We start from the raw sequence: 17317 nt of genomic DNA on the forward strand, positions 1-17317 counted from the left end.
CAGCAGGTCTGGCAGCATCCATAGAGAGAAACAGTTAATATTTTGGGTCCAGTGACTCTTATTAATAAATGCATAAGTTGGCATTTTGACATGCCAAGAAGAAATTTATTTTGAAACAAAACAGATTGTATTCTTGGCTTTAAAAATCCTGACCTAGATTACAGAAATAAATGATGTGGAGGAACCCTCTCCAAACACTGGGTTTTTGGAGATCCTCCCCCTGCAGGCAGTCCAGAAGACAAAGGAGCAGACGTTGGCCATTCAGCCCATCAAATCTGCACAATCAATGAGATCATGGTTGATCTGATCATCCTGAACTCAACTATCCTGCCCTATTCTCAAAACCTTTGATTCCCCTCTTAGTGATGAAACTTCTGTTTCCCTCATGGAGAAATTATTCTTTGGCACTGGTTGCTGGGGCTAAGATTGGCTCTTGTCTGTATTCCTGAAATAGGGCCACTGGATCTGAAACATTTATTCTGATTTCTCTCCACTGCCAGACCTGCTGAGTTTATTTTCAGAAATTTCTGTTTTTGTGCCAGAAAGAGTATTGTAATTTCATTATATAAATAACAAGTACCATATCACACTGAACCAAGAACTAAAAGGTAGGATTACCTGTTGGGCACCTTGTTGGTCGGCATGACGGCAGTGGGCTGAATGGCCTCGTTATTTGCTCCATATTCCTACCATCAGCGTGTGAGATCAGCCAGAGTGTTGGTGAGTCTGTGTAAGACACGAGCTGACGTTAGCTCCAGCAGGCCAGTGCTAAAGAACAACAACTTCTGGAGGGCAACAGAACCTTAATCAGTGAAAGGGGAATCGGGGTCATAGGGGAAAGGCAGGATAGTGGAATTAACGATGATCAGATCAACCATGATCTCATTGAATGGTGGTGCAGACTTGAAGGGCTGAATGGCCTACCTCTGCTACTTGTTTTCCACTGTGCCCCTAGAAGGACCAACAATGAAGGCTGGAACCCAGTGTTTAGAGTGGCCTTCCACCTCGCCGCTTGTCTTTCCAATCAGTAAAGCAACAGTACATGCAATCCGTTTTCTCACTGTCAAAAGGCCTAATTATGCACTTCAAATTTCGGTAAAAACTAACTGGAATGTAAGGAGTTGGAGATTTGAAGAGATTAATGTAAACATTCAGAACCTCCTGATACCTGAAGCAGATGTCACACCTTTGCCGCCGCTCATTTGCATTTGAATGGACTGGGGCAGTGAGGCGTGAAAACCAGGGCGATAAAACCCGAGCTCCTCAAACAGGCAGGACCGTGAGCCTGCACTCAGACTCCCCAATGCAATGGAGCAGCAATACACCCAGTTCCTACAGGATTTACAGGAGGATGCCTACAGCAGTCAGTTCCTCACTTACAACCGGATTGATTATGAGTTCGGCCCGTCCGGCAGCGAGAAGGTGCAGGAACAATATCCAAATCCTCAGTGTGAGTGAGATCCTCCGGGAGAGGGAAGGGAGAGGAATGGGAAAGAGGGAGGTGGAAGGGGACAGGCATGTCCAGCAGTTGTATAGACGCTGTTAGCAGGATTGGAATGGGATGTAGTGAGTAACTGTTGGTGTCCTCCACGCCTGTCGTGGCACTACCGTGAGATCTCGCCGGACCCTCAGAGATTCCAGGGCAGGAGACTGGAATTCTCCAGGTGAGCAGTGACCGAGATCCAACCCGGGAGTATGTCCGGTGTTGGACTCTTTGGTGGCGCGGATAGTTTCACCAGAGAAACTGTTCCTAATAAATGAAGCCCAGCCCAGACAAGAAGAGAAATGAATAGCCGAGGAACGGATAATTCCTGGTGGGTGGGCGTGTGTGACAGAGACTGTCTGCCTGTGTGTGGGTGTGTGTTTTGAATTCTCACTGTCTGTCTGTGTTTGCACGGTTCACATGTAGTGCTCCCAAACCCCGTGACCAGCACCGACCAGCCACAGGACCCAAAGAAGACGGAATCCTCCAGGGGCCGAGCGCGAACAGTGTTCAGCGAGGAGCAGAAAAGGAAACTGATGCAACGGTTTCACAGGCAGAAATATATTTCTCCACAAGAGAGGACAGAGCTCGCCACCGCCCTCGGACTGAATTGTAAACAGGTCAGAGGAACCTTACTCCAACCAGGTTACTGTCCTGATCACGCTCAGCAGGAGCAGCGAGTGAGATTTCTCTCCGAAAGTACTGGGGGCTCGGGAGAAGGCACTTCCTAGTGGTAACAGATGGGCTGAACGGCCTCCTTCTGCAGGGACAGCTTAGTGATTGGTTGGAGAGACTGCAAATTCTAGTCTCCTCTAGGTCACGTTTCAGAGACACTAAAACTAAAGGAAGAGAATCGTACAAATGGGGAAGGGGGTGTTGGTGAAGAAAGGTAGTTGGTGGGGTGGGGTAGGGTAGGGCAGGAGGAAGGAAAGGGGTGATTGGGTAGGAGATACCTAATCTTGAAGAAGGTAGTTCTAAACAAGAGTCACTTGGAAACCTTTTAACTCTGTTTCTCTCTCAACAAATGTTGCTAGACTTCCTGAGTTTCTCCAGCAATTGTTATTTCATTTCCGATTTCCAACATCTGCAGGAAGGGAGGAACTTGATTTAATTGTACTTTGGAAAGGGGTATTAGTGAAATGTTTCAGGGTCAAGGGAATTGGGAACAGTTTGCACTTTCAAAGAAGCCAGCACAGGTTTTGGAAAAAGTAAAGCAATGAACATGTTGTGAAATTTCAACCAGGTGAGCCCCTTGGTCATTCTCATTTCAGGTCAAGACATGGTATCAGAATAGGAGGATGAAGCTGAAACGCAGTCAGTGCATCCAAACCCCAGGAACCTCTTGGGATCAACCCAGCTTCAATCCTGTTTCATCCCAGGTAAGAATGCACTAACTCTGGGAATACTAAGTTCTCTCCACGTGCCTGTCTTGAACTGCCTTGCTCAAATTTATGTAGTGATTATTCTGTTAAATGTAGATTAATGTTTTCTTCCTTAGGAGAAAAACACTGATACAGTTCTCTCATAGCCTTCCTGCTGTTGGATCCTGTGCCTCATTTAATAAATGAAGTATCCCTTGTGCCTTCTGAACACCAATGTACCTGTCCTATTACCTGCAGAGGTCGGTGTGGGTGCATATCAGTGTCTCTCTGATTATCTCTACTTCCCAGGTCCCTAACTGTTCATAAGGTGGGTGTGCTGGTGTTGGACTGGGGTGAACAAAGTTTAAAAATCACACAACTAGTCCCAACAGATTTATTTTAAAGTACAAGTTTTCAGAGCACAGCTCCTTTGCCAGGCAGCTATCTGACAAAGGAGTGGCGCTCTGAAAGCTAGTGCTTCCAAATAAACCTGTTGGATTATAATCTGGTGTTGTGATTTTTGACATAATAGTTTACCCTGTTAATTCTCTCCAAATGTACTTCCTCCGTTTTCTAGATTGAATTCCATTTCCCACTCTGCCCAGCTGACAAGTCTGTTGATATCCACTCAGTTTACAGCTACCCTCCTCACTATTTACTATTTTCAATTTTCATGTCATCCAGGCCCAAAAACATTAACCCCAACATTCAAATCCAAATCATTAATGTACACCTCAAACTGCATGGACACTAAGACTGAGCTCTGAGGAACCACACTGGAAACAGGTTTCCAGGCAGAAAATCTTCTCTCTGCCATCATCCTCTGCTATGTCTCTCAGCAAGTTTTAGATCCAATGTGCCACATTGCCTTGCATCCCATGGGATCTTTCTTTCTTGAACAGTCTGCCGTGGAGGGATCATTAAATCCCATCCAATGCACTATCTTGATTAACACTTGTCGTTACATCCTTGAAATTTGACCATATTTGTCAAACATGATCATTCATTTTAAAAAAATCCATTTTGTAAATTCCTGAATACTCCATAACTGTCAGGTGTAGATGTACTTTCTCTCTTCTTTCTAACGATTTTCCTATCACAGATTAGGTTGTTCTGGCCAGTAATTGTATAGTTTATCTCTGCCTCCCTTTTTTTTTTAAATGAGACAGTTCGCTGTCTTCTAGTCCTCTGGCACCTCATCTCTGGCCAGGGAAGACTTGAAAATGATGGCCAATATCTCTGATATCTCTTCCTTGGTCTCCCTCAACAGTTTGGGATACATCTCATCCAGGTCAGTGTTTTAAGGCTGTTAAACCCCTCCACATATTCTTGTTCACTGTTAATTTCTTCTATATTTTGCAGTACTCCACCATAATATTTTTGTCTTGTTTGTTGTTTGTGGTTTATAGTTCACACCTATGTGTGTTTGCCCCCCTTCGTATTTCTACCTATATAGTCTCATCTGATGGTCTTTCCAAGATTACCCCCCCCCCCCCTCCCCACCCCAGCTATCTTTGAATTCTTGATCAATATCGTGGACTCTCCATTACAGCTGCCCCCTTGGTGTCAGGTCATAATATTCTACAAGTTAGAAATATTGAGCTGCCAATTCTACTCATCAGCCAAATCCTGGTCATGACTATGATACCATATTCCCATATAGTCTGCTCTATCTTTGTATTCTTGTACTCACTACTGCACGGGACCAGGAATATTCCAGAGATTGCTACCTTTTTTCAATTTCTTACCAAGCTTCCTAAAATCTGTCTCTTAACTGTCCTCCCAGCAATTAGGGCTGGGCAATACTTGCTGGGGGGGGACCAAGCCAGTGACTTCCACATCCCATGAATATCCCATTTTTAAAAAATCCTTCTCTGTCTGCACTTCCTAAAGATAGTGAACCTTCACTGTACAGACAGCAATGCAAATATAATCTTCCACTGTATGCAATTTTCCAAATGAGGCTGCATTAAAACCCTGCATTACTGTAGCATTTCTTGTAATCCAATGTCTCTACAACATAGGCCCACTCCCTTCCTGATTTTCCCATTGACATTTATCACAATCGAAACATGTAGGAATTAGGAGCCATTCAGCTTTTGCAGCCTCTTCTGCCATTGATTAGCCAGTTTCTGCTTTTCCCTCTATTTATTTGATCCCTTTTGACCCAAGTACAATCTCCAATATCTTCTTGAAGTCATTCAATGTTTTGACCTCAAGTACCATCTGTGGTACTGAATTCCACAGGCTCACCACTCTGGGTGAAGACATCCCTTCTCCTCCTACTCCTCCTCCTCCTCCTCCTCCTCTGTCCTAAATAGCATACCCATAGATTGTGACCCTTCATTCTGGAGTCCCTGGTCATTGGAGACATCCTGTTTGCCCTGTTTACTCTTGTTAGAATGTAATAGATTTTTATATCCTCCCCTTCTCCACCCCTATCCTCAATCCCCCAATTCTTATAAACTCTAACAAATATATTCCTAACCAATCCAACCCCTCCTCATACATAAGTTCATTAAACCAGGCGTCAGTCTGGTAAGCTTTCAATGCACTCCCTCTATAGTTTTTCATTCTGTGTTCCACCAAAAGAACAGGTACACCAAAGTCCATCCAAACATCAGCATTGAAAGGTACTCCCCTTCCCAAAACTATTCTGCTTGTTAGCTTCATAGTTCCCCCACCGTATAATCCATCTGCCATTCTCTTGGCCATCCACATACCCTGGATACAGCTGTTCTAGTTCCTTTGACAATTACTTTCATTATCTTCATGAATATCCAGCAAATGATTCTGATGGACCCTGGTGTTTTTCTGTACTGATTTACTTAAATGTTCTTTTTATCCATCACAACTCATCCTCAACTGCCTCAGAATTCATTTCTGGTTAAGATTCATTCTACAAAGGGTTTGCAGAGGAGAAGGGGCACTACTCAGAATTTTGTGATTTAGATCTAGAGAGAGATTTAGTTGCTTTCTCTTTCACAGATAATGTTTCTCCTGCATTGTCCAAACTCAAAGTTACTGCCCAGGAACCAGTCAGAGTTCTTTCTATGCCAGGCAGTCCTGACCAGCACCCACAGAGCTGCGGTGTCTGGCATATTCCCCTTCTCTACCCCTACACTCAAATAATGCAGCATTGCAGATCCAAGTCTCCTTGCATTCTGGTAACTCCTATTTTAAAAAGAAGACTGCAGAATCTTCTTCCATGTGCCATTGGTTTAAAGCAATGACTTTCCTATTGGTTATTCCAAAGCATAAGAGGCACCTTAGCTATTTTTTCATCAGGTTCAGACTCACCTGGCGTTCTGCGCAAAACTGCGGGCACTGGACTTTAGGAAGAATATGAAGATTTTATTCTAATGATGAGAAACTAGAGAGAGGTTAAAGAATCTGAGGTTGTTTGGAAAGGAGATTTGGTATGGGTGTTCAAAATCATTCTAGCAGTCTAGTCTGAACAACATAGAACAGCACAGTACAGTACAGGCCCTTCAACTCTCTATGTTGTGCTGGTCTTTTATCCTACTAAGATCAGACAAACCCACATTCGCTTCATTTTACAATCATCCAATTGCCTATCTGAGTTGCTTAAATGTCCCTAACGTACTTGACTCTTCCCACTACTGGCAGTGCAATCCATGCACCCAGCACTCTGTGTAAAGATCCTACCTCTGACATCTCCCCTAAACCTTCCTCTAATTACCTTTAAAATGATGCCCCCTTATGATAGACATTTCCACCAAGGGAAAGAGTCTCTGGCTATCCACTCAATCTATGCCTCAACATCTTCTACATCTCTATCAAGTCACCTCTCATCATTCTTTGTTCCAATGAGAAAAACCCTAGCTTCCTCAACCTTTCTTCATAAGACACACCCTCCAATCCAGGTAGTATCCAGGGAAATCTCCTCTGCACCCTCCAAATCTTCCACGCCCTTCTTATAATGAGGTGACCAGAACAGAACATAATATTCCAAATATGGTCTAACCAGGGCTCTTAACCCTAACCCCGTTAATGAAAGGCAACACACAATAAACATTCTGAACAACTGTATCAACTTGGGTGGCAACTTTGAGGGATCTATGGACATGGACCCCAAGATCTATTCTGTTCCTCCACACTGTCAAGAATCCTGCCTTTAACCCTGTACTCTGCATCCAAATTCTAGTCTACAGGATTCTTAAGGGGAAGGGAGAGCAGCCAGAAGTCGTGGTACACATTGGTACCAATGGCATAGGTAGGGAAAGGGAGGAGGAGCTGAAAAGAGAATATAGGGAGTCCGGTTGGAAGCAGGAAGGTAGGAGAAGCAGAGTAATAATCTCAAGATTGCTACTGGTGCCATGTGCTAGTGAGGCTAGGAACAGAGAGTGAGTGTAGATAAACATGTGGCTACAGGGCTGGTGTGGGAGGAAGTGGATGGATCTGTACTTGGAACTATTAATGTTGTGGTCATTACAGAACGTTAGCTATCACAGGGGCAGGAATGGTTGTTTTAATGGTACAGGGTTTAGATGTTTCAAAAGTAACAGTTGGGGGGGGGGGTGGGTGGGAAAGAGGTGGAGGAGTGGCATTGCTAATCAGGGATAGTATCCTAGCTGCAGAAAGGGAGGTCGTTGGGGAGGGTTTGTCTACAGAGTCCGTATGGGTGCAAGTCAGAAACGGGAGAGGAGCAGTCACTTTGAGTGTTTTCTACAGATCACCCGATAGCAACTGAGACACGGAGGAGCAGATTGGGAGGCAGATTTTGGAAAGGTGCAGAAGTAATGGGGTTGTTGTCACTGGTGGCTTTAATTTTCCTAACATTGATTGGACCTTACTTAGTTCAAGTAACACAATACCAGGTTATAGTCCAACAGGTCTATTTGAAGGTACTAGCTTTCAAAGTGCTGCTTCTTGGTCAATCACCTGATGAAGCAGTGCATTGAAAGCTAGTGCCTTCAATGTGTTTGGAATATAACAAGGTATTGTGATTTTTAACTTTGTCCACCCCAGTCCAACACTGGCTCCTCCTAAATTAAGTCCAAATAGTTTGGATGGAATAGGTTTTGTCATGTGTGTCCAGGAAGGGTTCCTGATGCGATATATAGAATAGGCTGACAAGAGAGGAGGCCATATTGGATTTGACGCTTGGCAATGAACCATGCCAGAGGTCAGATCTATCGGGAGAGCATTTTGATAATAGTGATCACAACTCCCTGATCTTTACTATTGTCAGGGAGAGGGCTAGGAGCAGATGGTATGGGAAAGTATTTAACTGAGGCATGGGGAATTACAATGCTATTAGGCAGGAACTGAGGTGCCTAAACTGGGGACAGATGTTCTCAGGAAAATGCACAATAGAAATGACGGTTGTTTTGGGAGCACTTGCTGCAAGTGCTAGATAGGTTTGTCCCACTGAGGCAAGGAAGGGATGATAGGTTGAAGGAACCTTGGGTGACCAGGAATGTGGAACATCTCTTCAAGAGGAAGAAGGAAACTTGTGTAAGCTTGAGGTGGCAAGAATCAGACAGGGCTTTAGAGGGTTACAAGGTAGCCAGGAAGGAACTGAAAATTGACTTGGGAGAGCTAGAAGGGAATGTGGAAAAAGCTTTAGCAGGTAGAATTAAGGAAAATCCCAAGGTGTTCTACACTTCTATGAGAAACCAGAGGATGGCCAGAGTGAGGGTCGGGCCAATCAGGGATAGTAGAGGGAACTTGTGCCTGGAATCGGAGGAGCTAAGTGAGGTCGTTAATGAATACTTTGCTTCAGTATTCACTGCTGAGAGGAACCATGATGTTTCTGAGGACAGCATGAAACAGACTCGAACAGGTTGATGTTCGGAAGGACCATGTACCGAAAAGTTTGAAAAATGTAAGGATAGATAAATTCCTGTGCAGACGGGATATACCCGAGGTTACTACAGGAAGTGAGGGAAGAGATTGCAGCGCCAAAGGCGCTGATCTTTGCATCCTCATTGTCCACTGGAATAGTGCCAGATGATTGGAAGGTGGCAAATGTTGTTGTTCCCTTATTCAAGGAAGGGGGTAGGGATAATTCTGGGAATACAGACCAGTCAGTCTTGTGTCCATGGTGGGCAAAGTATTGAAGAGGATTCTGAGAAACAGGATTTACTATTTCTTGGAAAACTATTTGATTAGAGGTAGTCAGCATGGCCTTGAGGGGTGGGTCATGTCTCTCAAACCTTTTTAATGAGTTCTTTGAGGATGAGACAATACATTGAAGGTAGAGCAGTGCATGTGGTGTATATGGATTTTAGCAAGGCATTTCATAAGGTTCCCCATGGTAGGTTCATTCAGAAAGTAAGGAGGCTTGGGATACAGGGAAACTTGTCTGTCTGGATACAGAATTGGCTGGTCCATAGAAGACAGAGGGTGGTGGTAGATGGAAAGTATTCAGCCTGGAGCTTGGTGACCAGTGGTGTTCCATGGGGATTAGTTCTGGGATCTCTGCTCTTTGTGCTTTATAAAAATGACTTTGAGAAAGTGGCAGGGGGGAGTTAGTAAGTTTGCCGATGACATGAAGGTTGGTGGAGTTGTGGATATTGTGGAGGGTAGAGTCACTGCTTCTTGTTGGCGGAAGTGTTGAGAAAGATGTAATTTATTTATGGTAAATATAGAACAAAACATTTTCAGAGTTTTAATTAGTTTAAAAAAAAATTGAGGGTTATGGGGAAAATGCAGGAAAGTAAAATTGAAGATTATCCAATCAGCCACAATCTCATTGAATGATGAAGTAGATTCAATGCGATTTGGTTGCTCCTTCATCTTCTAGCCTGCATAACAAGTCATAGCGTCCAACCCGTCCACGCCGAGCAGATATCTCAACCTAATCTAGTGTCACTTGCCAACACCCGGCCCATGTCCCTCTAAACACTTCCTATTCATATACCCATCCAGATGCTTTTGGATCTTGTAATTGTACCGGCCTTGACCACTTCCTCTGGCAACTCATACCATACATGCACAACCCTCTACGTGAAAATGTTGGTCCTTAGGTCCCTCTTATATCTTTCCCCTCTTGCCCTAAACCTATGACCTCTAGTTTTGTATTCCCACACCCCTGGAAAAAGACTGTCTATTTATCCTATCCATGCCCCTCATGATTTTAAAAACCTCTAAGGTCACCCTTCAGGGTCTGATGCTCCACAGAAAACAGCCCCAGCCTATTCAGCCTCTCCCTCTAGCTCAAATCCTCCAACCCTGGCAACATCTTTGTAACTTTTTTATTTTCTGAACCCTTTTAAGTTTCACAACTTCCAGTAGGAAGGAGACCAGAATTGCATGCAATATTCCAAAAGTGGCCTAACCACTTTTCTCTAGCCGCAAAATGACATTCCCAACTCCTATACTCAACGAGGTGTTTAGGATCAAGAATCAACTGTGTATGTGGTGGGGGATCCAATTTAAATCTCCGCTTTCAAAACTGAATGAGAAAACCACCTGAATGCCAAAACATTTGCATGGTTGGGTAGATTACGTGAGTTCCCTTTGCAGAGATAGGTGAAGTGGCTTCCAACACAGAATATGACTTGTGTTCCAACCATTCTATGATTAAACATCCTACGGTTGGTTCATAATTTTTTTTTATTCTTATTCACTTGTGGCATGGGTGTCATTGGCTCAGCCAATGTATATTCCCATCCCTTGGCCTTGAAGGTGGTGAGTTGCTTTCTTGAACCATTATTTACAGTGGATGATTGATTGACTTCTTATAGGGTCCCAACTCACTTAAACTATTCCCTTTATACTACTGTTTCCCATTGTCTATGGCATTTAACTAGCTCTACAGACACACAATTGATGTCTTGTTTCTCATTCCAGACCTGCCCCCTGACTCGAGGACTAACACCTACTGTAACAAAGCCCCATCTTATCAGCTCCCAGCAACAGTCTGTTTTCTCCAGTGGCCAAGCTATATCGTATAGGAGGCATCGAACCTCCATGGAGCATCCGATTGTGGACATTGTACAGTCTTCTCCAATCCGTAGAGATCTTCAATATCCACCTGTTTCTTCATATTTCCAGAACTTTCCACCAGCTCAATGCTCAGACCCCAATTTTGGCAACTTTCACAAAGAATGCCTTATGATCCCTGGCACACAGTCTTTGAGTTTCCGGAATCAGATTTCGAGATCAGGAATGGGATTCCCAGCTGTCAGAATTCACCAATCTCCATCAATCAAGGAGGACATTCAATGCATTGCTACATCCACAAGTTACCCTCCCTCAGAATGTCACCAAGTTTCATCTTCTTTTAACATGGGGACAGTTGGGAGAGAACTGATTGTTTCTACTCAGGACTTCCAAATGAACCCAAATAACTGGAATCCAGTACAAAATGATGTATCTTTGCCAGATTATCTGACACTTGCACCAGTGTTTGGTTCTTATGAAATGCAACAGTCTGGATCAGCTGATCTGTTCAGTGAAGGCCATCCTGTGACTTTGAGTGGTGCTCAATGCAATATGTGAATTTGGGAGAAGAATGTGTGAATGTTGTTCTCAGAGTGTTTTGGCCTTAAGATTTCTAAGAAATCTTTAGAATTAAATGATACTTTCATTTAACTGGGAGCATGATAAGTGGAAATGTCTGATTTCAATATCAAGCTGAATTAAGGGTCATGTTTGATATTTGGAAATTCATTAACTTGCGTTAGCAAGTTGGCCTGAGTCGTGCCTTATTGTTTCAATGGGTGCTCAAATACTTTCTAAACCAGATTATGTTTGAGTGGATGGGATAAGGATACATGGTTTTATTTCTAGTTTGGAGTGCAGTTTGGAGGGACTGGTGACTGTAACAGATATGGATGTTTCATTCAGTCCAAACAGAAAGGCATTACTTTTGAAAATCATTTGTAAAGTAGGTAAAATGACATCTATTGAGCCATTGTGGGGATCCACAAACATTCTGCTTTCCTTCTGATATGTTTTAACTTAATATTTTTAGTTTGGGGTTATTGTGCAGAATATATGCTTCGATGAGAATTATGAATTGGTGACAGAATAACTCCAACTGTTGAAGCTTTCATGTTTACTGAATAATGTTTTTATGATGTCTTTTTGGATTCACTGTACAAAATTGATCAAGATGCCTTTGCACCTTTGCAGACAAAGAAATGTGTTCTGAATGTAATCTGCTTTCTGTTATCTTCACTTGATCATTTTGAAATAAATGTTCTACAAAATATAATTAAGATATGGTTCTTTTTGTAAGATGTAAGTTGCACTGTTAACTTTATGCCAGTGGCTATACAATCACACATCTGATTATATAAAACAATGATGCATATTTCATAAATGTCAGATGAAATTGACCCAAAACTGTGGATCATATCTGTTTCAAATAATTGGCTGTTTACTCCTTACCCCCCAACCAGGATGACACACTGGCTCAGTGTTTAGCATTGCTGCCTCACAGTGCCAGGTATGAATCCCAGCCATAGGTGTGAATCTCTGTCTGTCTCTGTCTGTCTCTCGACAAGATATTGGCTTTGGTTTGAAGAGTAAATATAGATAGCTGAGGTAGTCAAGGATCAAGAGAGACAAAGCTGAAAATGCATTGCTGGAAAAGCGCAGCAGGTCAGGCAGCATCCAAGGAGCAGGAGAATCGACGTTTCGGGCATGAGCCCTTCTTCAGGAATGAGGAGAGTGTGTCCAGCAGGCTAAGATAAAAGGTAGGGAGGAGGGACTTGGGGGAGGGGCATTGGGAATGCGATAGGTGGAAGAAGGTCAAGGTGAGGGTGATAAGCTGGAGTGGGGTGGGGGCGGAGAGGTCAGGAAGAAGATTGCAGGTTAGGAAGGCGGTGCTGAGTTCGAGGGATTTGACTGAGACAAGGTGGGGGGAGGGGAAATGAGGAAACGAGAAATCTGAGTTCATCCCTTGTGGTTGTATCATCCTTTGTATCATCAGCAAATTTGCTAATGTTATTGCTGATACCATCTTCTATATCTTTGAAGGTTGCCACTCAGGTGGATAGAGTTTGTAAGAAGGCCTATGGAGTATTATCGTTCATTAGCAGAGGGATTGAATTCAAGAGTCGTGAAGTGATGTTGCAGCTGTACAGGACTTTGGTTAGGCCACATTTGGAGTACTGTGTACAGTTCTGGTCACCTCACTTTAGGAAAGATGTGGAAGCTTTGGAGAGGGTGCAGAGAAGATTTACCAGGATGTTGCCTGGAATGGAGAGTAGGTCGTATGAGGATAGGTTGAGAGTTCTCGGCCTTTTCTCGTTGGAACGGCGAAGGATGAGGGGTGACTTGATAGAGGTTTATAAGATGATCAGAGGAATAGATAGAGTAGACAGTCAGAAACTTTTTCCCCGGGTACAACAGAGTGTTACAAGGGGACATAAATTTAAGGTGAAGGGTGGAAGGTATAGGGGAGATGTCAGGGGTGGGTTCTTTACCCAGAGGGTGGTGGGGGCATGGAATGTGCTGCCCGTGGGAGTGGTAGAGTCAGAATCATTGGCGACCTTTAAGCGGCATTTGGATGGGTGCTTAATCTAGGTTAGAAGTTCGGCACAACATCGTGGGCTGAAGGGCCTGTTCTGTGCTGTATTGTTCTATGTTCTATGTTCTATGTTCTATATCATTAACATATATTGTAAAAAGCTGCGGTCCCAGCACGGATCCCTGCAGTACCCCACTGGTCACTGCCTGCCATTCCGAAATGGAGCCGTTTATCACTACTCTTTTGTTTCCTATCAGCCAACTAATTTTCAATCCAATCTAGTACTTTGCCCCCCAATACCATGCAACCTAATTTTACTCACTAACCTCCTGTGTGGGACTTGTATCAAATGCTTTCTGAAAGTCCAGGTACACTACATCTACTGGATCTCCCTCATCCATCTTCAGAGTTACATCCTCAAAAAATTCAAGAAGATTAGTCGAGCATGATTTCCCCTTCATAAATCCATGCCGACTCTGTCCTATCCTGTTACTACTATCCAGATGTACTCCCCCAAGTCTCTCCTCTCTACCTTTTATCTTAGCCTGCTGGACACACTTTCCTTATTCCTGAAGAAAGGCTGATGCCCGAAACGTCAATTCTCCTGCTCCTTGGATGCTGCCTGACCTGCTGTGCTTTTCCAGCAACACATTTTTAGCTCTGATCTCCAGCATCTGCACTCCTCACTTTCTCCTCAAGAGAGACAAAGGCTAGCCAGATTCCCTTTCACTGTGCTGCTGTTGCTGGAAGGAAAGGAAAGTAGTTTGCTCTTTTTGGCGCCATCTTGCCTCCACCAATACCCTGCCATTATCAATCCATGCTGAACCTCACCAATTCAGATATTGCACCAGCCCAATCTCTATTCTGCTTCCCATGATGAGTTCACTTCACGCCCACCTCACCAAAGCAGCTGCTGCCAGGTCCTGTATTGGGCCCAAACTTGGCTCCAATGCCCCCTCCATGAATTTGTGCTGGATGCAGACACTACCAGAAACCCAAACGTCTTCCCAAAGCAGCAACCTCCAGGAGCCCAACCTCCCTTCCACTGCTGCCATGCATCTGCGCTGCTGGGCCCACTCACTGCTGTCAATGCTGAGACCAAGCTCTTCACCATGAGATAAGTGAAATTAAATAAAAGATTTTAAAGAAGAGGGGCAAAAAGAAGAAAGGAAACCAAAAGAAAACTAGCCAGCCCTGGTCTCAGAAGCCCCATTCCATCACCTTCTTCGAGTCATAGAGTCATAGAGATGTACAGCATGGAAACAGACCTTTCAGTGCTGTATTTTCATCCTTTATAATAGACTCCAGCATCTTTCCCACCACTGAGGTCAGACTAACTGGTCTATAATTTCCTGCTTTCTCTCTCCCACCTTTCTTAAAAAGTGGTATAACATTAGCCACCCTCCAATCCTCAGGAACCGACCCAGAATCTTATCGAACTCTGGAAAATAATCACCAACACATCCACGATTTCCCGAGCCACCTCCTTCAGTACCCTGGGATGTAGACCATCAGGACTTATCAACCTTCAGACCTAACTGTCTCTCCAACACCAAATCCTGGCAAATATAAATTCCCGTAAGTTCAGGTCCTTCAGCCACTGTTACCTCAGGGAGATTGCTTGTGTCTTCCCCAGTGAACACAGATCTGAAGTACCCATTTAATTCTTCTGCCATTTCTTTGTTCCCCATAATATATTCCCCTGGTTAATAAAGAACAAAGAAAATTACAGCACAGGAACACACTCTTCAGCTGTCCAAGCCTGCACCGATCCAGATCCTCTATCTAAACCTGTTTCCTATTTTCTAAGGATCTGTATCCCTTTGCTCCCTGTCCATTCATGTATCTGTCTAGATACATCTTAATTGATGCTATCGTGCCCACCTCTGCTGGCAATGCATTCCAGGCACCCACCAATCTCTGCATAAAGAATTTTCCACATATATCTCTTCTAGACTTTTCCCCTCTCACTAAAACTTGTGACCCCTAGTAATCGAGTACCCACTCTGGGAAAAAGCTTCTTGCTATCCCACCCTGTTTACACCTTTCATGATTTTATAGGCCTCAATCAGGTCCCCCCTCAATCTTTGTCTTTCTGATGAAAATAATCCTAATCTGTTTAACCTCTCTTCAAATCAAATGCCGTCCATACCAGGCAACATCCTGGTGAACCTCCTCTGTACCCTCTCCAATGCATCCACATTGTTTTGGTAATGTGGCACCAGAACTATACGCAGTTTTCCAAACGTGGCTGAACCAAAGAGGATGGCACGGTGGCTCAGTGATTAGCACTGCTGCCTCACACCACCAGGGTCCCAGGTTCGATTCCAGCCTTGGGTGACTGTGTGGAGTTTACACATTCTCCCTGTGTCTGCATGGGATTTACCCGGGTGCTCTGGTTTCCTCACACAGTCGAAAGATGTGCAGGTCAGGTGAATTGACAATGCTAAATTGTCCATAGTGTTAGTCAGAGGGAAATGGGTCTGGGTGGGTTACTCTTCAGAGGATCAGTGTGGACTTGTTGGGCTGAAGGGCTGTTTCCACACTGTAGGGAATCTAATCTAATCTAATCAAAAACTGTAACATGACCTCCTCTTGTACTCGATACCCCATTCAATGAAGGAAAGCATGCCGTATGCCTTCTTGACCACTCAATTGATCTGCATTGCCACCTTCAGGGAACAATGGATCTGAACACTTAGACCTCTCTGTGCATCATTTTACCCCAAGACTTTTCCGTTTACTGTGTAGTTCGCTCTTGAATTGGATATTCTAAGATGCATGATCTCGCATTTGTTCTGATTGAACTCTATCAGCCATTACTCTGCCCAACTCGCCAATCTATCTATATTCTGCTGTATTCACTAACAGTCCCCTTCACTATCTGTTACTCCACCAATCTTAGTGTCATTTGCAAACTGGCTAATCAGATCACCTATGCCTTCCTTCAAATCATTTATGTATACAAAAACAACAGTGGTCCCAGCACGGATCCCTGTGGAACATCACTGGTCGCAGGACTTCATTTTGAGAAACTCCCTTCCACTACTACTCTCTGTCTCCTGCTAAATGCCAGTTCTCTATCCATCTCACCAGTACCCCATGAACCCCATGCAACTTCACCTTCTCCATCAGTCTGCCAGGGAACCTTATCAAAAGCCTTACTGGAGTTCATGTATATGATATCTACAGCCCTTCCCTCATCAATCAACTTTGTCAATTCCTCAAAGAATTCTACTAAGTTGGTAAGACATGACCTTCCCTGCTCAAAGTCATGCTGCCTATCACTGATAAGCCCATTTTCTTCCAGATGGGAATAAATCCTATCCCTCAGTATCTTCTCCAGCAGCTTCCCTACCACAGGCTCACTGGTCTATAAGTAACTGGAGTATCCCTGCTGCCCTTCTTAAACAAGGGGATGACATCAGCAATTTTCCAGTTGTCTGGGACCTCATCCATGTTCAAGGATGCTGCAAAGATATCTGTTAATGACCCAGCTATTTCCACTCTCACTTCCCTCAGTAACCTGGGATAGATCCCATCTGGACTAGGGACTTGTCCATCTTAATGCGTTTTAGAACAACCAACTATTCCTCCCTCCTTATGCTGACTTGACCTAGAGTAATCAAACATCTATCCCTAATCTCAACATCCGTCATGTCCCTCTCCTCGGTGAATACCGATGCAAAGTACTCGTTAAGAATCTCACCCATTTTCTCTGATTCCATGCATAACTTTCCTCCTTTGTCCCTGAGTGGGTCAACCCTTTCTCTAGTTACCCTCTTGCTGCTTATATATGAAAAAAAGGCTTTGGGATTTTCCCTAATCCTGTTTGCTAAATATATTTCTTGACTCCTTTTAGCCTTCTTAATTTGTCATTTCAGATTGGTCCTACATTCCCGATTAGTGCATATTATCCTGTCACCAAGGGAGTAGAAAGGTGGGCAGTGCAGAAACAGCAGTCCCTTTCCATTGTGGTAAAGAAGCTCAATTGTTGTTGGACATGGTACAGATCTGGCTTCA

At 43.8% G+C, this 17317-nt stretch overlaps 1 protein-coding gene across 1 annotated transcript; it reads left to right on the plus strand.

The window, feature by feature from the left end:
* The first annotated feature begins 1308 nt into the window (after nt 1-1308).
* Nucleotides 1309-11938, plus strand: LOC140492486 (uncharacterized). Its single transcript, XM_072591373.1, has 4 exons — nt 1309-1450; nt 1910-2103; nt 2755-2862; nt 10666-11938. Exons 1-4 carry the CDS (start codon nt 1309-1311, stop codon nt 11314-11316), a joined length of 1095 nt encoding a protein of 364 aa, XP_072447474.1. The 3' UTR covers nt 11317-11938.
* The last annotated feature ends 5379 nt before the right edge of the window (nt 11939-17317 follow it).

Source organism: Chiloscyllium punctatum, chromosome 21 (assembly GCF_047496795.1).
Source record: "Chiloscyllium punctatum isolate Juve2018m chromosome 21, sChiPun1.3, whole genome shotgun sequence".
Classification (NCBI taxonomy): domain Eukaryota; kingdom Metazoa; phylum Chordata; class Chondrichthyes; order Orectolobiformes; family Hemiscylliidae; genus Chiloscyllium; species Chiloscyllium punctatum.

Bases quoted from the DNA above. Each gene is read 5' to 3' on its own strand.
- LOC140492486 (XM_072591373.1), top strand. From the start codon at position 1,309: ATGGAGCAGCAATACACCCAGTTCCTACAGGATTTACAGGAGGATGCC. The intron at 1,451-1,909 runs GTGAGTGAGATC...GTTCACATGTAG, and splicing joins ACAATATCCAAATCCTCAGT to TGCTCCCAAACCCCGTGACC. The intron at 2,104-2,754 runs GTCAGAGGAACC...TTCTCATTTCAG, and splicing joins TCGGACTGAATTGTAAACAG to GTCAAGACATGGTATCAGAA.